This window comes from Thalassophryne amazonica, chromosome 10 (genome assembly GCF_902500255.1).
Source record: "Thalassophryne amazonica chromosome 10, fThaAma1.1, whole genome shotgun sequence".
Taxonomy (NCBI): domain Eukaryota; kingdom Metazoa; phylum Chordata; class Actinopteri; order Batrachoidiformes; family Batrachoididae; genus Thalassophryne; species Thalassophryne amazonica.
In genome coordinates, this window is record NC_047112.1 from 53,671,310 (window position 1) to 53,694,208 (window position 22,899).

Below are 22,899 nucleotides of genomic sequence, written 5' to 3' on the forward strand. Positions count from 1 at the left end.
ATAGCAATGAAACTGCTAATATTTTTAGTGACACCAGCTACACATAAGCGCTATTCATATGCACCAATGCTTGCTTTAATTAGGGAATAACCCTGTTGTGTCTGATTATTTGTGAACATTCATGTGGGATTTTACGGTCACAAACTGAGGTGTGCACAGTTTATTCTTCTGTAATGAATTCGGTCGGCGATTCGTTGTGAAAGGGTGTGGTCAGCTCGTCAAAGCTTACCATCGCAACAGCGTTGTCATGCCAAACTGGAAATTCTGTGAGCAGACCTGCAGATTTCGTCATCTCATCAGGTGCACTGAGTTAAATCCATGGTAAATCCATCAATCAATCCAGTTAAATCCATTAAGCTCCGGTCACATGGCACTAACGGACACTGAAGCCAAAACAAAACAAGAAATCTGAACTTAAGTTGACTTTTGGAGACATCATTTAACTGCCATCCAGCTTCGTTCCTGTAGCTGGCGCATCATCAGAATTTTCAAACTGTTGAAAAATATGAATGAATCCCGACAACAACTTCAATTCATCCATATTCTGTTTTGCTTTCTGTCTTGACAGTTCCTCATCGTTTGCATAGTTCCCATACCATCAGTGTTCCGTTTGATTGTCGTCCAACTTCATCCAACCTCCAAAGTCCGACGTCTTGCATGAACATTGATGATATCTGAACGGATCAATAACTAAAGCTTAATGAGCTGAACATGCCTCGTCCATGTGTGAGATGAAAAGCAACATTATCATACAGAAACAATAGCGACAAGAACGTTTAATCAAATAGTTTAACTATTTACGCACATTCGCATGCCGTCTGTGGCTAGAGAGGCTGTCCGTGCACACATGAACAGCTATGCGCCACAGATGGCTGTGCGCACGTTCGCATGCTGTCTGTGGCTGGAATGCTCACACGCACACGTTTTTGTGAAGACAGACGTGTTCTCAAGACAACTCTCACACCTGCAGTTACTATGGAGTGTGCACATTGGCTGCAGAAATGATCACAGGCTGGCACTCGGTCTGATACCTGCTGTCAAGTCACATCATCATAAATGTTTTGTTTTGATTTTGTTTAAAACATCAAGGTTGCTGTTCCCTTCATTTTTCTTTTGTTAGTTTCGGTTTTGTTTCCCTCCTTTATGCACTCTAGATTCACAGGCTTTTCAGTGATGGGAGAAGTGCAGGCTCATTTGTCCACTTTTTCTCGACGATTTGTGACTTTGTGAATTTTTTCTTCGATCAGCGATCGTCGTGTGCTGTGTGACTGGGCCTTTAAATCCACACATTTCGGGATCGTCGTCGCTGCACTACTTTCTGCCTCAGGTGACAGCGTCATTGTTGACACCTGTGCAGCAACGCAGTCAGGGGCGGAGTAACACATCAAATGTGAAACAGTTTTAGTATTTGCCACCATCCACGTGATATTTTATGCTCTGAAATCTCACATGATTAACCAATCAGATTTGCGGAAAAAATGTAATTGGATTAGAATATGTATTACCTTTCAAGAATTTGTGCAAAAATAGTTGTTTTTTCTTTACCATAGCATAACACTGTGGCTGACAGCTGAAAGCAAAAAAACAGCATCTGTGCATGACAGAACTCACCTCTCGTCCTCTCCTTCTCATTGTCCAGAGCCAGTGCATTGCTACTAATGTATGAAGGGTTTGCCGCCTCCTCCTCATGGCCTGTTGTTGCTCCAAGTGGTAAACTGACAGGACGAGAGCTGGTGACTGAGCTGGATGGACGGGTACTAGCACCATTCTGCAGAAGATTGAACTCATGGTTAGTACAATACAGGTAGCAGATAACAATCAAAATATACAAGAAATGCATGTCTCCAGACTAATTTTTTGTAAAGGTGTTAGTTGATGTGAACATCAAAACTTTGATCACTGAAAGAAAGCCATAAAAGATAATATTATGGACAGAATAAATCAGTTACAGATAATGCTTGATGAGTATTGTATAAATGAACACCAACTGAATATGACTCCCACAGCTCCTTGTCTCACAAATCTAGATAACAGTACAATAAAAATGGCAATCTCTAAAAATTAATTTGTTTGCTCAGCTCTGAAAGAGGCTAGAGGTTCTTCAAAAGGCTTCTACGCCGTGATATTGTAAACTGCACTTTTATAAATGAGGCCTCACAAGTTCACCTTGAACCTGTCCACTCTGGCTGCTTTCCTGTATGGTTGATGTCCTGATTCGTGCTAGGGACACATTGTAAAAGTAGACCAACATCTCAGAAACAAATACTGTACACATGCTCAAACACGTCATTACCTAGCAGTGTGACTAAGAGTTCAGCTATGAATAAGACAACTGAGGACTTTTTCTTTTCACCCAATGTAGTCTTTTACATCATACCCAGCTTATACATAGGTACAGCGAATGCCATGTTGAGTGGAAGCAGACTCTCACTTTTTTCCCAGTGATGATGTTCCTCAGGGATCTGTTTTGGCTCCTTTACTGTTCAATGTCTGCATGGACTGAGTGATAGATAGTGTTGTAGAAACTACTGACCAAGGTGCTTTTGTTGGCAAGAACAGGTTTGCTGACCTTGATTTCATGAATGATGCTTTGATTCTTGTGGATACCCTGATTGCGACACTTGAAAAGCTGAGTGATGAAACAGTGTGTCTGGGCTTGCGATTGTACTACATTAAGATGCAGATCTAGGCTTTAAATGACTTCCTGGACTCACCATCAAAATGTGTTGGTATGCGTTGAAAAGTATCAAACTCAGAGAGACATTTACTTATATCGACCATGACATTCATGTGTCTGGGTCTGTAGTCTTTGAAATTAAGGGATACCTGGGAATACAGTAGTGTTCAGAATAATAGTAGTGCTATGTGACTAAAAAGATTAATCCAGATTTTGAGTATATTTCTTATTGTTACATGGGAAACAAGGTACCAGTAGATTCAGTAGATTCTCACAAATCCAACAAGACCAAGCATTCATGATATGCACACTCTTAAGGCTATGAAATTGGGCTATTGGTAAAAAAGTAGAAAAGGGGGTGTTTACAATAATAGTAGTGTGGCATTCAGTCAGTGACTATGTTTACATGCCCTTAATATTCGGGTTAAGGTCAATATTCCAGTTTCTGAATCATTAGGAATAACCCGTTTACATGCTTAAGCAGACAGAGTTACTCCTGTATACATGGTCATTGGTATCATTGGAATATACCCATCTAAACAGCGACGCACGTCTTCCACCAGTGCTTGATTTGGTCTGGCATTCGTGCAAATCCTGCTTTGTGTAATCCTGCTTTGTGTAAAACCCCCCACTTCACACTTTTCTCAAACAGGCATTAACATATTTCTCACTTTTCTCTCCTGCGGGCTGCCTCCGCATCAAAGCAGTGAGCGCAGTCTCTGGACCTGTTGCGCAGCTCCGCACAGCAGAGATGGGGGCGGTGTGAGTGGCCCACCGCGGCGTTTACCAAGCCCGCATACACGGTAAGCGCATCGGAGGCAGTGAGAGCAATCGCGGTGATATGCCGACCGGTGCCAGCGACCGGCCCGCCTAATAAGGACGCAGAACACAATGCACTGTTTATCTCTGCTTCTGTGGTGTCCGGTGGGCTGCGCGCGCCGCATACAAGTAGTTGCCATACTCAAAAGACCAAGATTCCTTGCGGATAGGACATGCGCAGAACACAAAATAATGTTCCTTCTATGGGGATATCCCGATCCGCATTTATATGACCTGATATTCGGGTTAGAAAAAGAGTAACCCAGGGGTCTTATTCGGGTTTTTAAAAAACGGAATATGAGCATATTTGGGTTTTTGCGCAACCGGGTTATTGCTAATATTCCGGTTATGAAAGGGTTATTGGCTGCATGTAAATGTAGTCACTGAGTTCGTCAATTTTGTGGAACAAACAGGTGTGACTCAGATGTCCCCTATGTAAGGATGAAGCCAGCACCTGTTGAACATGTTTTTCTCTTTGAAAGCCTGAGGAAAATGGGACGTTCAAGACATTGTTCAGAAGAACAGTGTAGTTTGATAAAAAAAAAAAAAGTTGATTGGAGAGGGGAAAACTTATACACAGGTGCAAAAAATTATAGGCTGTTCATCTACAATGATCTCCAAAGCTTTAAAATGGACAAAAAAAACAGAGACACGTGGAAGAAAACAGAAAACAACCATCAAAATGGATAGCGGAATAACCAGAATGGCAAAGGCTCACCCATTGATCAGCTCCAGGATGATCAAAGACAGTCTGGATTTACCTGTAAGTGCTGTGACAGTTAGAAGACGCCTGTGTGAAGCTAATTTATTTGCAAGAATCCCCCGCAAAGTCCCTCTGTTAAATAAAAGACATGTGCAGAAGAGGTTACAATTTACCAAAGAACACATCAACTGGCCTAAAGAGAAATGGAGGAATAGTTTGTGGACTGATAAGAGTAAAATTGTTCTTTTTGGGTCCAAGGGCCGCAGACAGTTTGTGAGATGACCCCCAAACTCTGAATTCAAGCCACAGTTCACAGTGAAGACAGTGAAGCATGGTGGTGCAAGCATCATGATATGGGCATGTTTCTCCTACTATGGTGTTGGGCCTATGTATCGCATACCAGGTATCATGGATCAGTTTGGATATGTCAGAATACTTGAAGAGGTCATGTTGCCTTATGCTGAAGAGGACATGCCCTTGAAATGGATGTTTCAACAAGACAATGACCCCAAGCACACTAGTAACCAAGCAAAATCTTGGTTCCAAACCAACAAAAGTAATGCCTCGCAGATGTGAAGAAATCATGAAAAACTGTGGTTATACAACTAAATACTAGTTTAGTTCACAGGATTGCTAAAAAAAAGCAGTTTAAACATAATAGTTTTGAGTTTGTAGCATCAACAGCAGCTGCTACTATTATTGTGAACACCCCCTTTTCTACTTTTTTTTATTAATAGCCCAATTTCATAGCCTTAAGAGTGTGCATATCATGAATTCTTGGTCTTGTTGGATTTGTGAGACTCTACTGAATCTACTGGCACCTTGTTTCCCATGTAACAATAAGAAATATACTCAAAACCTGGATTAATCTTTTTAGTCACATAGCACTACTATTATTCTGAACACTACTGTACATTACAGAGTCTTCAAGTCAATGGACAATGTCTGGTGATGCCACTATTTTGCAAGAGAACAAAGGTTCAAGTCTTTATGGTCCTGGTGTTTTATGTCTTACTGTATGACTGCGAGACTTGCAAGCTAACCAGTCACCTAAGATGACAACTAGAAGTCTGATAATAGTTTTTTTTTTGGCTGATCTTTGAGTAAGTAATTCCCTTCTGCTGCTTCTTTGTTTTTCACTTGGGGTCACCACAGCAAATCCGAGGTGAATATGCAGGGTGAATTAGCACAAGTTTCCTGACACAGCTCCACATTACATGGAAAAATGTGGCAGGGTTAGGGTGTGAACCAGGAACCTTCTGCACTGAAAGCAAGCACACTAGCCACTTGGCTGATCTTTGAGTACTGCTGGAATAACTTTGTCTGAAATGTAAGACTAAGATGGGGAGATTCCTTTGCATTGTGGTGGAAAGTCATCTACAACATTTTAGACATGTGCTGTGTTCCTCTGGACATGATACGACATGCAGCTGCCTCACTGGTGACGAAACCAGTGATTGGCGAAGACCCCAAAAATGCCATGTTTCATCGAGCTGCAACAGAATGATGGTTACTTTCGAGAGGTGGGAAAGGACAAGTTGCCTGCCTGGATCATTGCCATCTAGGACCAAAGGTCGTTCCACAGTGTGGTGCATATGGCAACATTGCATGCTCCAAGACCTGACCTGGGACTCCATCATTTGGACTGGCTAATGGAAATTCACAAAGCATGTTTCATCAAAAACTAATGTAAATGGCAAAGGCAGCCCTAACCCTGAAGATTGCAGGAGAATTCTGTGATTTTGGTGATCGCCATGAGTTATCAGGAACATTTCCTTTGCATTCAGCAGTCAAGTGAACTAAGCATAGACATCAACGGGCAAAACACAACCCATTGACTGAAACAGTAGCCCCTGATAAATATGAATAGAAATAATTAATTTAGTGTGAAACTGAAGAAGAGGCAAGTCCTACACAGGCCCAGAGGCTTGCTGGTGCTGATCTCCAGTGTGAAGGGGATGAGGGTCTGTGTCTCCCCCTGGACTCTCCTTGGACAGAATGCCAGTCCAGCACAGGTTACTTCGCCGGCCAAAGCCAGTCCCATTTTATAGATGGGTCAAGGCAGATTAAATACTTTATCCAAGAACACAGGCAGGGAGCATGAGCGCAATTAAAAACCCAGGTCTACATATTTGCAGGCCAGCTCCTTACCCACTGAGCTACCTGCTCTACTGTGTGAAACTGTCTCACTCACTCACTCATGCCCACTCACTGTTGGAGCCTATTCTAGCAGTGATAGGGCATGAGGCAGGATACGCCCTGCAGCATGCCAGTCTGTTGCAGGGCCACATATAGACAAACAATCACATTCACAGCCGCACACACACCTACGGAAATTTTAAAGTTTCCAATTCACCTAGCCTGCATGTCTTCCGATGTGGGAGGAAACCGAAGCACCAGCAGAGAACCCACAAACACGAGGAGAACATGCAAACTCCACAAAGAAAGGCCACAGGCGGGAATCGATCCCATGACCTTCTCGATGTGAGGCATCCTTGCTAACCACTAATCCACCATGCTGCCCTGAAATTGCTTTCTTTAAGATATAAAAATAATAACAAAAAAATCACTTGTAGCTTTTTAATAAACAGTTCAAGAAAAACTTGCAATTCTGCAGTTATTTTTGTGAGTACACACTGAGCAAATACAGAAACATCAGGTTTTTCCCTATGTTAGAATCAAATGTTTGTTGATTTAAATGCCTTCCAACATACTGTTAAAACATGAATGATGAAAAAAACTAATAAGTTTTCAATTTACAGCCATATTTCATCAGCATCAGGGGCATGGAAGTCAAGAGTATTGTGAAGGCTTGGGGGTGTTTTATGTGTGGTTCCTGCAAACTGACAGCTTTATTTCACTGAGCAGTCTGGGTATGTGTGTATAAGACAGAGGTGAGGGTGGGTCAGGATGTTCTCATATCAAACAGATAAGGTATACAGTTCATAAAGGCATCCCCAAAAACTGCTTGCCCACTGAGAGAGCCACGATAAGGGAAGCGGCTAAAGAAGTAATCCAACACACACACACACACACACACACACACACACACACACACACACACACACATATGTATATACAGTTGTGCTCAAAGGTTTACATACCCTGGCAGAATTTTTTTTATTTTATGGCCATTTTTCAGAGAATATCAATGATAACACAAAACTTTTTTTAAACTCATGGTTAGTGGTTGGGTGAAGCCATTTATTGTCAAACAACTGCGTTTACTCGTTTTAATTCATACTGGCAACAGAAATGACCCAAATGTCCCTGATCAAATTTTTACATACCCTGGTGACATTGTGACATTCATATTCTCTGAAAAGTGGCCCAAAATATCATATATGTATGTATACAGTGCATCCAGAAAGTCTTAGCGGGGCTTCATTTTTTCCACATTTTGTAATGTTACACCCATGGTGACAATAAGACAAAGTTTTTTTTTCAAAATTCATATATATATATATATATATATATATATATATATATATATATATATATATATATATATATATATATATATATATATATATATATATATATATATATTAAAACATAAATAAGAATTCTTAGGCAGCAATTACAGCTGCAAGTCTTCTTTAATACAACTTCAATTCCAATGAAGCTGTGATGTTGTGTAAAATGTAAATAAAAACATAATACAGTGATTTGCAAATCCTCTTCAACCTATATTCAATTGAATACACCACAAAGACAAGATATTTAATGTTCAAACTAATAAACTTGATTGTTTTGTGCAAATATTTGCTCATTTTGAAATGGATGGTTGACAGATGATTTGGTTTGGACACAAATGCAAGACTCACAAACACAGCTCTGGTTGACAAACATTCGTGGTGTGACAAGCAGTGGTCGGTACACGGGTAGACAGTCCAGAAAACACAGCAGCAGTATCATTAACATCAGGCTTAATCGTGGTCGGAACAAATGGGCAGGTGGTTGAAAACACTTTGAGGCAGGCAGGACTATGGAACACGAACGAGAGCTGGAAAGAAGGCACAGGGCGCATCAATCTGGCAAAGAAACAAAGCAGAATGAGCAGTATATATGCACCCCAGCGACGAGCGCCAATTTGAACACAGGTGAGCATGGAAAGCACTGGAAAGGGGGGCGTGACCAGGGAGAGAGAGAGACAGACACGCCCACCTTTAAAAGAGACAGAGAGACCCAAACAGAAAAGCATCCAACAAGGAGATAAACAAAAAAGAAGACAGCCTACACACAAAAACAGACTATAACCAAGAAATAAAAGCAGATCAAACACACCCCCTGACAGTACCCCCCCGCCACGGCCGGCCCCGGACGGCCCAGGTGAACCAGGGTGAGCGGCATGAAAGTCGTGAACAAGCACAGGATCCAAAATAAAGCGAGAGGGAACCCACGAGCGCTCCTCGGGACCATAGCCCACCCAATCGACCAGATACTGAAACCCACGACCGCACCGGCGAGAGGCCAGGAGCCGACGCACGGAGAAGACCGGGCCACCATCCACACACCGGGCGGATGGCGGGGGAACGGCAGGAGGGCATAAAGCACTTGACCGAACAGGCTTGACGTTACTGACGTGGAAAGTAGGGTGGGCGCGCATGGACCGAGGAAGACGAAGACGGACCGAAACGGGATTAATGACCCTGGAGACCGGAAAGGGACTGACAAACCGGGGAGCCAGCTTCTTAGGCACGCCCCGAAGTGACAAGTGCCGCATAGAGAGCCACACCCACTGCCTAGGGACGCAGGAAAGGGCAGCGGACCTCCGGCGGTCAGCGGCCGTCTTATAAGCTTCTACAGAACGGGATAAAATCATCCGAGCACGCTCCCAGGTTCGCCGGCAACGAAGAATCAAACTGAGAGCCGAGGGAACTGATGAGTTAAGGTCAACCGAGGGAAAAAACGCCGGCTGGTGTCCAAAAACAACATGGAAGGGGGAATAACCGGTGGAAGAAGAGGGCAAACTGTTATGGGCAAGTTCGACCCACGGAAGTTGGTCAGACCAAGATGCAGGATGCTGCGATGCAAGCACCCTCAGACCTTTCTCCAGGTCCTGATTTATACGTTCTGCCTGCCCATTGGCCTGTGGATGGTAACCCGAAGTCAAACTGGAAGTTACTCCGAGGAGACGGCAAAACTCTCTCCAGAATCGGGATATAAACTGCGGGCCCCGGTCGGAGACTATATCCTGTGGTAAGCCGTGTAGTTTAAAGACCTGGTTTAGCATAACCACAGCTGTTTCCCTGGCCGACGGTAGTTTCCGTAGAGGAATAAAATGAACTATCTTGGAGAGTCTGTCGACTACAGTTAAAACCACAGTGTGGCCCTTGGAGGGTGGGAAGCCAGTTACAAAGTCCACGGCAATATGAGACCACGGACGAGACAGAATTGGCAACGGTAACAGTGACCATGCAGGTGGTTGATTTGAGGATTTATGCATAGCGCATACCTGGCAGGCAGATACATATTCAGAGACGTCCTTTACTAGGCCTGGCCACCAAAATCTTTGCCGCACCACGAACAAGGTCTTTTTAATGCCAGGATGACAGAACATCCGACTATCGTGACACCAATGGATGGTCTCACTCCTGAGGTCTGGAGGAACAAAAAGTTTTCCCCGCGGACACCCGACAGGAACTGGCGCATCCCTGATTGGCGATTTAATTCTACTCTCGATGTCCCAGGTTAAGGCAGACACAAAACATGAAGCGGGTAATATCGTTCCTGGAGCTACAGGCGTGTCTACAGGCTCTCCCAGGCGACATAGGGCGTCTGGTTTCCCGTTCTTGGTACCCGGGCGGTAGGACAGAGTAAAGTTGAAACGACTAAAAAATATTGCCCATCGGGCCTGGCGGGCATTGAGCCGTTTGGCTGAACAGAGGTATTCCAGGTTTTTGTGATCAGTGTAAAGGACAAAAGGGAATTGTGCCCCCTCCAGCCAGTGCCGCCACTCCTCCAAAGCCACTTTAACCGCTAACAGCTCGCGGTCGCCGATGCCATAATTGTGTTCTGTGGGGGTCAATTTCTTTGACAAAAAGGCACAAGGGTGTAGCCTGTTGTCCGTGGGGTTCCTCTGGGACAGAACAGCCACCACACCTACATTGGAGGCATCAACTTCTACCACGAACTGTCGTGCGGGGTCAGGGAGGAGTAGCACGGGGGCCGCGGTAAAGCAATCTTTTAGGACTCTGAACGCCTCGTCACATTCCTTCGACCAGACAAACGGGCGGATGGACGAGGTGATAGCATGCAGGGGAGCAGCCACTGAACTGAATCCTCGAATAAATTTCCGACAAAAATTAGCAAACCCTAAGAAACGTTGCACCTCCTTACGGGAGGTGGGTACTGCCCACTCCTGTACTGCCACCACCTTTGCAGGATCCATCTTAATCTCCCCTGCGGAAATGACAAAACCTAAAAAGGAGACCGTGGACTCATGAAATTCGCACTTTTCTGCCTTCACAAACAGCCCGTTTTGCAGTAAAGTTTGTAACACCTGGCGAACGTGGCGAGTATGAGCAGTCAGATCAGGGGAGAAAATGAGGATATCATCCAGGTAGACAAAAACAAATCTATTCAGGAAGTCACGTAGCACATCATTTACTAAGTTTTGGAACGCTGCGGGCACGTTCGTGAGACCAAATGGCATTACAAGGTATTCGTAGTTACCAGAGGGAGTGTTGAAGGCCGTCTTCCATTCATCACCTTGCTTAATTCTTACCAAATGGTATGCGTTACGCAAGTTGAGCTTAGTAAAGACCCTGGCACCTTCCAACAATTCAAACGCGGAAGAGATTAATGGCAATGGGTAGCGATTCTTCACTGTGACCTCATTCAAACCATGGTAATCGATGCAGGGACGGAGTGTTCCCTCCTTCTTTCCTACAAAGAAGAATCCCGCCCCTGCTGGAGAAGAGGATGAGCGTATTAACCCGGCTGCTAAGGACTCCTCTATGTACTCGTTCATAGCGTGGCGTTCAGGTGCGGACAAGGAGTATAGCTTTCCCCGAGGAGGAGTTGCCCCAGGGAGAAGTTCTATGGCACAGTCATAACTGCGATGCGGTGGTAATGATTTAGCTTTTCCTTTGCTAAAAACAGCTGCGAGATCATGGTAACACATGGGGATCCCAGTCAGATCCGGGTTGATTTCCTGCGAACTACAGACAGACTTAGGCAAACATACATTGCTACAAGACGGACTCCAGGATATAATTTCGCCCTTCGTCCAATCAAAATTTGGTCCATGGCGTTGAAGCCAGGGGTTCCCCAGAATGATCGGGTGAGTCATATTATCCATCACATGAAAGCTAATTGATTCAGAGTGAGAGTGGGAGATTAGCAGTTTGACAGACTGAGTGCGGTGAGTGATTTCACCAAGCACATGAACATCCACGGCACGTACCACCAGGGGGCGCGGTAGCTTATACGTCTTAAGGTGAAGGTGCCTGACAAGAGAGGACAGGATCAAATTGGCATCAGAACCTGAATCTACAAAAGCAGATATGTCTATGGTGGTATGGTCAGATGTTAATTTAGCTGGGATTATATTTTGAGTAGAAACAGAGGAAATGGAATTTAGACTCACCCGTACCTCGGATCTTGGCCGCACGATGGCACCCCTGGCCTGACAATTAGAAATCAAATGTCCTGAATGTTCACAGTAGTAGCAGAGGCCGTCCTCACGGCGGCGCTGTCGCTCTGTTTGTGACAGACGCATTCTCCCCAGCTGCATTGGCTCCTCAGAACTGTGTGGTGGGGGCTCAGGCCGAGATTGAGTGGAGGAAGAGGAGTAACGGGCTGGAGGCGTGTCCATCCGGTGGTCGGGATTACAGTTTGCTCGCAGAGGACGGTCCTGCAGACAGCGGTCAGTGCGGATGGCCAGTGCTATCAATTCATCAAGATCATCCGGCAGGTCGGTGGCTATTAACAGATCCTGGATCTCTGCAGACAAACCCTGGAAAAACACATCGAGGAGGGCCGCCGGGTTCCATTCACTCTTTGCTGCGAGCACGCGAAAGTCGATTGCGTAGTCTGTTACCCAGCGGCTGCCCTGCCTCAGCCTCATGAGGGAGCGCGCAGCCTCACGTCCCAGAGCAGTGTGCTGAAAAACCTGTTTGAGAGCCTTGGTAAACGCCGGGAGAGAAGCACAGGCGGGAGATTGTTGGCTCCATTCCACTGTTGCCCAGGCAGCCGCTCGGCCGGAAAGGTGAGTGATCATATATGCTATCTTCGTTCTGTCTGTCGGGAACATGGGTGACATCAGCTCGAAGTGGAGCTCACACTGTGTAATAAATGGTCTGACATCGCTGGATTCTCCAGAGAAACGTTCCGGTTGCGACAGTTGGTTGCAAACTACTGGAGCAGATGTGGGAATCGGAGCAGCTGCTGACGGCCCCGGTGAAGGTGGGCTGGAGGCCCCGGTGGCCACGTCCGATGAAGCCTGAGGACTGAGTTGCACCAGGAGCTGATTCATCTGCACGCTGACAGTGGACATGAAAGTGTCCTGGCGTTTAGCAAGTTAGCTAATTCCAGAACTCAGCTTAGCGAGCTGGTCTTCCTGCTGCGCGAGTTGCTGGCTGTGGTGTCGTACCGCCAGCTGAAAGGGGACTGAGCCTGCTGTGTCCATCGTTGGCCAGATTGATCTGACAGAAGGTTTGGTTTGGACACAAATGCAAGACTCACAAACACAACTCTGGTTGACAAACTTTAGTGGTGTGACAAGCAGTGGTCGGTACACGGGTAGACAGTCCAGAAAACACAGCAGCAGTATCATTAACATCAGGCTTAATCGTGGTCGGAACAAATGGGCAGGTGGTTGAAAACACTTTGAGGCAGGCAGGACTATGGAACACGAACGAGAGCTGGAAAGAAGGCACAGGGCGCATCAATCTGGCAAAGAAACAAAGCAGAATGAGCAGTATATATGCACCCCAGCGACGAGCTGCAAATTGAACACAGGTGAGCATGGAAAGCACTGGAAAGGGGGGCGTGACCAGGGAGAGAGAGAGACAGACACGCCCACCTTTAAAAGAGACAGAGAGACCCAAACAGAAAAGCATCCAACAAGGAGATAAACAAAAAAGAAGACAGCCTACACACAAAAACAGACTACAACCAAGAAATAAAAGCAGATCAAACACACGCCCTGAAAACACGATCAATAAGCATTTGGGAACTGAGGACACTAATTGTTGAAGTTTTGTAGGTGGAATTCTTTCCCATTCTTGCTTGATGTGTTGTGTGGGCCGCCAGAAGAGGAGGTACTGAGAGAGGGTGCTGCCACCACGGACACAGCCGGGAGTGACAGCTGTCACTCATTCTTCATCATCTCACTCCATAAAACCCAGACGTCATCTCCACCTAATCGCCGAGATATCGTACTTCTATGGAGGTAATATCCTCAGCCATTTGTGTTTACCTTATAATCTGTACATTGTGAGTGTTTGCAGGGGTACCGCTCCCTTGTTTTGTGGAAGCTGAGTGAGTGCAGGACGGCACTCTTTTCCTCTGAGGGATCACTGCAAACTCATCAGCATATTGAGTGAGAGGTGGAGGTGGCATTCCCACCGTTGTTGTTACTGGGTGTACACACACCCACACTTGACTGTCTTTGTTCTTTGCCGGCAGTACCAGATCCGACAGTCGGGGACGGTGATCACCTGGGAATTCGGGACTTGGCGGCTCCAGTATTCACCACGTTCGGTGGCGGCGGAAATCGTGTGGTTCCGGCTCTTCTCAGGACAGACGTCTTCTATCCTCGAGCCTGCCCACACGTCACCTTTGTGGATTGACTGTTATCATATTCTGAGATTGTCTGTGTATTCGTTGTGCACCTTCACAACATTAAATTGTTACTTTTTGGCTCATCTATTGACCGTTCATTTGCGCCCCCTGTTGTGGGTCCGTGTCACTACACTTTCACAACAGGATATCTCGGCCAGCGTCATGGATCCCGAGGGGCGTCATCCATCTGTTGGACAGCCAATGGAAGAACAGGGTGCACAGGCGTCTGCAGGAGGCGTGCTCGGTGAGTTTCAGCAAATCCTCACCGCCTTTACCACTCGGCTGGATTTGATGTCGGAGCAAAACATCATCCTTAATCGCAGGATGGAGGCTCTCACCACACAGGTGGAAGCACGCAATCAGAGCGCTGCTGCGGCTCCCCCTCCTGCCGACCCGGTGCCGGGTATTAACATTCCACTGGTCGTTCAACAAACCCCCCCCCACCATCCCCTGAAGCATACATAAGTCCCCCTGAGCCGTACGGGGATTGTGTGGAGACGTGCGCGGACTTTCTGATGCAGTGTTCGCTCGTCTTTGCACAACGACCCGTGATGTACGCGTCTGACGCCAGCAAGGTGGCTTATGTTATTGCTTTGCTTCGGGGTAAGGCACGCGCCTGGGCTACGGCGCTCTGGGAACAGAACTCACGGTTGTTATCAGCATACACTGGGTTTGTGGGGGAGTTCAGAACAGTGTTTGATCACCCTAACAGAGGAGAGACCGCTTCAACAATGCTGCTGTCAATGCGACAGGGGCGCCGGTGCGCAGCCGAATATGCAGTCGACTTCCGCATCGCGGCTGCGAGGTCTGGCTGGAATAACGTTGCGCTCCGCGCCGCCTTCATGAACAGACTGTCATCGGTCCTGAAGGAGCATCTGGTAGCTAAGGAGGAACCGCCGGATTTAGATGGGCTTATCGATCTCGTTATACGGTTAGACAATCGGTTGGAGGAACGCCGTCGGGAGCGAGGCGAAGGACGTGGCCGGATACGCGCCGTCCCTCTCCCTTCCGGGTTCGAAAAGGGGCCGCCCTCCCCACGCTCCACAGCCGCAGCGCTCCGTGGGGCAACAGCTCCCCCAGCTGACGTTGTTAGGGAAACGCACAGGGCCAAAATGAGGAGGATGGTCTGCGGGGAGTGTTTTCTCTGCAGCTCAAAGGAGCACATACAGAAAAACTGCCCCAAACGGCCACAACAACAACCACCCTCAGAGACTGGGCTAAGGGGGGGTCAAAACATTCACGTGGGACACACACATATTGCCACACGACTCCCAGTTACAATCCTGAGCGGGGATTTAACCCTTCAAGCCCCAGCACTGGTGGACACGGGGTCAGAAGGGAATCTGGAAACCATCGGGAGGAGATTGAGTTTTTTGTAACTCCTTCTACCTCCCGCGTGATTTTGGGCTTCCCATGGATGTTGAAGCACAATCCCCGGATTGATTGGCCGTCTGGGGTGGTGGTTCAGTGGAGCGAAACCTGCCATCGGGTGTGTTTAGGATCCTCGGTTCCTCCCGGTTTACAGGCTAAGGAGGAGGTCAAAGTCCCTCCCAATCTGACGGCAGTGCCGGTTGAGTACCACGATCTTGCTGATGTCTTTAGCAAGGATCTGGCACTCATCCTTCCCCCGCACCGTCCGTACGATTGTGCCATTGATTTGGTTCCAGGCACTGAGTTCCCGTCCAGCAGGCTGTACAACCTCTCACGACCTGAGCGCGAATCAATGGAGACCTACATCCGGGACTCATTAGCTGCCGGGCTGATCCGGAACTCCACCTCCCCGATGGGGGCAGGTTTCTTTTTTGTGGGCAAGAAAGATGGCGGACTCCGTCCATGCATTGATTACAGGGGGCTGAATGAGATTATGGTTCGCAACCGATACCCGTTGCCGTTGTTGGATTCCGTGTTCACCCCCCTGCATGGAGCCAAAATCTTTACTAAGCTGGATCTTAGAAATGCGTATCACCTGGTTCGGATCCGGAAGGGAGACGAATGAAAGACGGCATTTAACACCCCGTTAGGTCACTTTGAGTACCTAGTCATGCCGTTCGGCCTCACCAACGCCCCCGCGACCTTCCAAGCCTTGGTTAACGACGTCTTGCGGGACTTCCTGCACCGATTCGTCTTCGTATATCTGGACGATATTCTCATCTTTTCTCCGGATCCTGAGACCCATGTCCAGCATGTACGTCAGGTCTTGCAGCGGTTGTTAGAGAACCGACTGTTTGTGAAGGGCGAGAAGTGCGAGTTTCACCGCACGTCTTTGTCCTTCCTGGGGTTTATCATCTCCTCTAACTCCGTCGCCCCTGATCTGGCCAAGGTTGCGGCGGTGAGAGATTGGCCCCAACCAACAAGCCGTAGGAAGCTGCAACAGTTCCTCTGCTTCGCTAATTTCTATAGGAGGTTCATTAAGGGCTACAGTCAGGTAGTTAGCCCCCTGACAGCCCTGACCTCTCCAAAAGTCCCCTTCACCTGGTCGGATCGGTGCGAAGCCGCGTTCAAGGAGTTGAAACGACGGTTCTCTACTGCGCCAGTTTTGGTGCAGCCCAACGCTAGCCGCCAGTTCGTGGTTGAAGTGGACGCCTCTGACTCAGGGATAGGAGCCGTGCTATCCCAGAGCGGAGAGACTGATAAGGTTCTTCACCCGTGTGCCTACTTTTCACGCAGGATGACCCCAGCTGAACGGAACTATGACGTCGGCAATCGAGAACTCCTTGCGGTGAAAGAGGCTCTTGAGGAGTGGAGACACCTGTTGGAAGGAGCGTCTGTGCCGTTCACGGTTTTCACTGACCATCGGAACCTGGAGTATATCAGGACCGCCAAGCGGCTGAACCCCAGGCAAGCCCGCTGGTCACTGTTCTTCGGCCGTTTTGACTTCCGGATCACCTATCGCCCCGGGACCAAGAACCAGAGGTCGGATGCCTTGTCCCGGGTACACGAAGAGGAGGTCAAAACTGCACTGTCGGATCCACCGGAGCCCATCCTGCCTGAGTCCACTATCGTGGCCACCCTCACCTGGGACGTGGAGAAGATCGTCCGGGAGGCCCTGGCACGAAGCCCGGACCCGGGAACTGGACCAAGAAACAAACTATACGTCCCACCAGAGGCCAGGGCTGCGGTCCTTGACTTCTGTCATGGTTCCAAGCTCTCCTGTCATCCAGCGGTGCGAAGGACCGTGGCAGTTGTCCGGCAGCGCTTCTGGTGGGCGTCTATGGAGGCCGACGTCCGGGAGTACATCCAGGCCTGTACCACCTGTGCCAGGGGCAAGGCTGACCATAGGAAGTCCCAAGGTCAGCTCCAACCGCTTCCTGTGCCTCATCGCCCCTGGTCCCACATCGGCCTGGATTTTGTCACGGGTCTCCCACCGTCCCAGGGCAACACCACCATCCTCACGATAGTGGACCGATTCTCCAAGGCGGCCCACTTCGTGGCCCCCCCAAAGCTCCCTACGGCCCAGGAGACAGCGAACCTCCTGGTCCACCACGTCGTCCGTCTGCATTGGATTCCCACTGACATAGTCTCGGATTGTGGCCCCCAGTTTTCCTCTCACATCTGGAGGAGTTTCTGCAGGGAACTGGGGGCCACCGTGAGCCTCTCGTCCGGGTACCATCCACAGACGAACGGACAGGCAGAACCAGGAGCTGGAACAGACCCTCCGCTGTGTAACATCCGCGCACCCGACGGCCTGGAGTAACCATCTGGCCTGGATCGAGTATGCGCATAACAGCCAGGTGTCTTCTGCCACCGGCCTCTCCCCATTTGAGGTGTGTTTGGGGTACCAGCCCCCATTATTTCCCGTGGTGGAGGGAGAGGTCGGTGTGCCCTCGGTCCGGGCCCACCTTCGGAGGTGCCGTCGGGTGTGGCGCACTGCCCGTTCTGCCTTGTTGAAGGCCCGGACGAGGGCCAAGACCCATGCAGACCGCCGGCGGTCCCCGGCCCCTGCATACCAGCCCGGGCAGGAGGTGTGGTTGTCGACGACGGACGTCCCACTTCAAGTACAGTCACCAAAACTGATGGACAGGTTCATCGGCCCATTTCGCATCCTCAAGGTCCTCAGCCCTGCCGCAGTGAAGCTCCAGCTCCCAGCTTCACTGCGGATCCACCCGGTGTTCCACGTCTCCAAACTCAAACCGTACCACACCTCACCCCTCTGTGCTCCCGGTCCGGCGCCGCCTCCTGCCCGGATCATTGACGGGGAGCCGGCTTGGACAGTGCGCCGGCTCCTGGACGTCCGTCGAATGGGCCGGGGGTTCCAATATCTGGTGGACTGGGAGGGGTATGGACCCAAAGAACGCTCCTGGGTGAAGAGGAGCTTCATCCTGGATCCGGCCCTCCTGGCCGATTTCTACCACCGACACCCCGATAAACCTGGTCGGGCGCCAGGAGGCGCCCGTTGAGGGGGGGGTCCTGTTGTGTGGGCCGCCAGAAGAGGAGGTACTGCTGGCCCACCACCAGAGGGCGCCCTGCCTGAAGTGCGGGCTTCAGGCACGAGAGGGCGCTGCCGCCACGGACACAGCCGGGAGTGACAGCTGTCACTCATTCTTCATCATCTCACTCCATAAAACCCAGATGTCATCTCCACCTCATCGCCGAGATATCGTACTTCTATGGAGGTAATATCCTCAGCCATTTGTGTTTACCTTATAATCTGTACATTGTGAGTGTTTGCAGGCGTACCGGTCCCTTGTTTTGTGGAAGCTGAGTGAGTGCAGGACGGCACTCTTTTCCTCTGAGGGATCACTGCAAACTCATCAGCATATTGAGTGAGAGGTGGAGGTGGCATTCCCACCGTTGTTGTTACTGGGTGTACACACACCCACACTTGACTGTCTTTGTTCTTTGCCGGCAGTACCAGATCCGACAGTCGGGGACGGTGATCACCTGGGAATTCGGGACTTGGCGGCTCCAGTATTCACCACGTTCGGTGGCGGCGGAAATCGTGTGGTTCCGGCTCTTCTCAGGACAGACGTCTTCTATCCTCGAGCCTGCCCACACGTCACCTTTGTGGATTGACTGTTATCATATTCTGAGATTGTCTGTGTATTCGTTGTGCACCTTCACAACATTAAATTGTTACTTTTTGGCTCATCTATTGACCGTTCATTTGCGCCCCCTGTTGTGGGTCCGTGTCACTACACTTTCACAACATGATGTACGACTTCAGCTGTTCAACAGTGTGGGGTCCCAGTTGTCATATTTTGCACTTCATAATGCACCACACATTTTCAATGGGAGACAGGTCTGGACTAAAGGCAGGCCAGTCTAGTACCCACACTCTTTTACTACGAAGCCACGCTGTTGTAACACATGCAGAATGTGGCTTGGGATTGTGTATTCAATCGAATATAGGTTGAAGAGGATTTAGAAATCATTGTATTCTGTTTTTATTTACATTTCACACAACTTCCCAACTTCACTGGAATTGGGGTTGTATGATGCCACAAGCTTGGTGCACCTATCTTTGGGCAGTTTTGTCCATTCCTCTTTGCAGCACCTCTCAAGCTCCATCAGGTTGGAAGGGGAGCGTCAGTGCGCAGCCACTTTCAGATCTCTCCAGAGATGTTCAATCGAATTCAGGTCTGGGCTCTGGCTGGGCCACTCAGGGACATTCACAGATTTGTCCTGAAGCCACTCGTTTGATATCTTGGCTGTGTGCTTAGGGTCACTGTCCTGGTGAAAGATGAACCACTGCCCCCAGTCTGAGGTCAAGAGCGCTCTGGAGCAGGTTTTAATCCAGGATGTCTGTGTACATTGCTGCATCCATCTTTCCCACAATCCTGACTATTCTCCCAGTTCCTGCCGCTGAATAACATCCCCACAGCATGATGCTGCCACCACCATGCTTCACTGTAGGGATGGTGCCTGGTTTCCTCCAAATATGACACCTGGGATTCATGCCAATGAGTTCAATCTTTGACTCATCAGACCACAGAATTTTGTTTCTCATGGTCTGAGAGTCTTTCAGGTGCCTTTTGGCAAACTCCAAGTGGACTGTCATGTGCCTTTTACAAAGGAATGGCTTCCGTCTGAACATTCTACCATACAGGCCTCATTGGTGGATTTGTGCAAAGATGGTTATCCTCCTGGAAGGTTCTCCTCTCTCCACAGAGGAATGCTGGAGCTCCGATAGAGTGACCATCAGGTTCTTGGTTCCCAATTGCTCAGTTTAGACGGGTAACCAGCTCTTGGAAGATTCCTGGTGGATCCAAACTTCTTCCATTTAGGGATGATGGAGGCCACTGTGCTCATTGGGGCCTTCAATGCAGCAGAAATGTTTCTGTACCGTTCTCCAGATTTCTGTCTCGACACAATCCTGTCTCAGATGTCTACAGACAATTCCTTTCCTTGAATGGAAACTACAGATGATACTTGCATTGTACAGTATACTGCATTTCGCTGGATGGAAAACAGGGCCTAATGGCCCAGTCACACAGCAACAATTTCTGAAAAAAGGGGAAAAAAAACACAAAGTCAAGAAAAGGTCAACGAATGAGCTTTTGACTTTTCCCATCACCGAATAGCCTGCCAATCAATAGCGCAAAAGGGACGAAAGAGGAACAAAATGAGACCAATCCCCATGCTTTAAACGAAACGCGCCTGGAGCCACCCAGCAGTGTGTCTGCATCTCTTGAGTTCCAGGACTCGGCGCTGGGACGGAGCTCAGCTCCAAACAGAAGGGCGTGATCCGACCCACTGTGGAGATCTGTGCGCACGTTGGTGGGTCCACCACCTGCTCTGGTTCCTCATCCAGAAAAAAAGAGGGAATGACACGGGAATGTACACTGCTGCTGGAACTTTTTTCACACATGATAGCTCAAAGTCACGCTTCTCTAAATTACTTAAATTGAGATGTTAAATCTCTCATAAACATACTTTTACAACTGCACACAAGATGGAAAGAATATGCAACTGTTTTACCAAGCCATGACAACGTAAACATGACAAATAATTACCTTTTTAGACAGCTCCAAAGGTTTTCTCCAGCTAGTTCGGCTGGAGTGCTCCTCTGTGATTCATGAAGATTTGTGCCATTTTCAGCAGACAACTTGTAGAGAAAAATGATTAATCCACCACAAAATAATTATTTTATATATGCAGTGTCAAGCACAGAGTGCGTGGCTATCAGTGGAACAAAGCACAGCATCCAGCTGGGAACACAGCAGGTGGGATCATTGCGATGACGTGCGTGCAAGTGCGCAGTTCAAAGTCGTGCAATATGTCGTGATCAAGGATCATTTCTTCAAAACTTTTGAACTGTAAGACGCTGAAAAGGGCAGCATGCTCTTCTCTCAGCAGAGGCTGGAGGACAGCAAGCTCTTCAGAGCTCATGGACAGAATGCTGCAGCTCCAGCAAGACTTTTTGTGCAGCAACTCTCTCCTTGTGCACGCAGCACTGGCCAACGCCACGTTCACGGGCTGCTGTGCACCGGTGGAGAGGCCGGCAAATTCTTCCTGGCCAGCCAGCACCATGGCATGACCAGTACCACATCACATGCAGCAGCAGAAGCCTCACACCGTACACACGCCAGCACCGCCACGGAGGAGCTGCAACTCCTCCACTGCAGTGCTCAAAAACTGGCTTTTGTACTGTGTGAAAACATTCAGCTGGTTGACCGAAGTCAAACTAAATGCTAACGTTACAAAAAGTAAGCAAATGATAAAAAAAAACTTCAAGAACTACAGCAAAACGAAATACAGACAAATTGAGGTTTTTGGAGGCAATCGTTCAAATTTTTCAACAGTTTAAAAATCCTGATGAAGCACCAGCTGCAAGGACGAAGCTGCGCGAAGGTTAAAGGATGCCACCGAAAGTCAAAGAAACTCCAGATTCTTGTTTCGTTTGGACTTCGCTGCCCTTCTTTAAGTGCCGTGTGACTGGGCAGTAACAACCTACTTCACACCATTTTCTACATGCATAGACTCTTAAAAATATTTACTTTTATGTCATAAATCACCTCAGAAAACATTATTAACAGCAACAGAAACCATGCAGCCAGTTTTCCACACAAAAAAAAGATTTATTTATTTATTTATTTGAAGTGTTAAATTCTGGATATGAGTAGTATTGAAAGTTGTGAAGAGACTCATTGGGTTAACTATTCAATTGTTGTAAATATTACAACATATAAACTGTTCTATCGCCGACAAGAGCCATTCATCATCAAATGACCCCATACGCAGTAACACCGCCAAAACCTCTTTATCCCTCACCAGGGGAGACACGAAACCCAATCCTATGTTTTACAACAAGGGGATATATAGGGGCATGTGCGGTCATCTAGAGCCAAATCAATCAATCAATCAATTTTTTTTATATAGCGCCAAATCACAACAAACAGTTGCCCCAAGGCGCTTTATATTGTAAGGCAAGGCCATACAATAATTATGTAAAACCCCAACGGTCAAAACGACCCCCTGTGAGCAAGCACTTGGCTACAGTGGGAAGGAAAAACTCCCTTTTAACAGGAAGAAACCTCCAGCAGAACCAGGCTCAGGGAGGGGCAGTCTTCTGCTGGGACTGGTTGGGGCTGAGGGAGAGAACCAGGAAAAAGACATGCTGTGGAGGGGAGCAGAGATCGATCACTAATGATTAAATGCAGAGTGGTGCATACAGAGCAAAAAGAAAAAGAAACAGTGCATCATGGGAACCCCCCAGCAGTCTACGTCTATAGCAGCATAACTAAGGGATGGTTCAGGGTTACCTGATCCAGCCCTAACTATAAGCTTTAGCAAAAAGGAAAGTTTTAAGCCTAATCTTAAAAGTAGAGAGGGTGTCTGTCTCCCTGATCTGAATTGGGAGCTGGTTCCACAGGAGAGGAGCCTGAAAGCTGAAGGCTCTGCCTCCCATTCTACTCTTACAAACCCTAGGAACTACAAGTAAGCCTGCAGTCTGAGAGCGAAGCGCTCT

General features: G+C 48.0%; 1 protein-coding gene across 1 annotated transcript in view; it reads right to left on the reverse strand.

The window, feature by feature from the left end:
• Positions 1–1,323: 1,323 nt before the first annotated feature.
• LOC117518106 (adhesion G-protein coupled receptor D2) overlaps positions 1,324–22,899 on the reverse strand; it is a 282,536-nt gene continuing 260,960 nt past the window's right edge. The window contains 2 exon segments of the mRNA XM_034179168.1: positions 1,324–1,349; positions 1,546–1,768. Coding sequence (XP_034035059.1) covers positions 1,324–1,349; positions 1,546–1,768 — 249 coding nt within the window.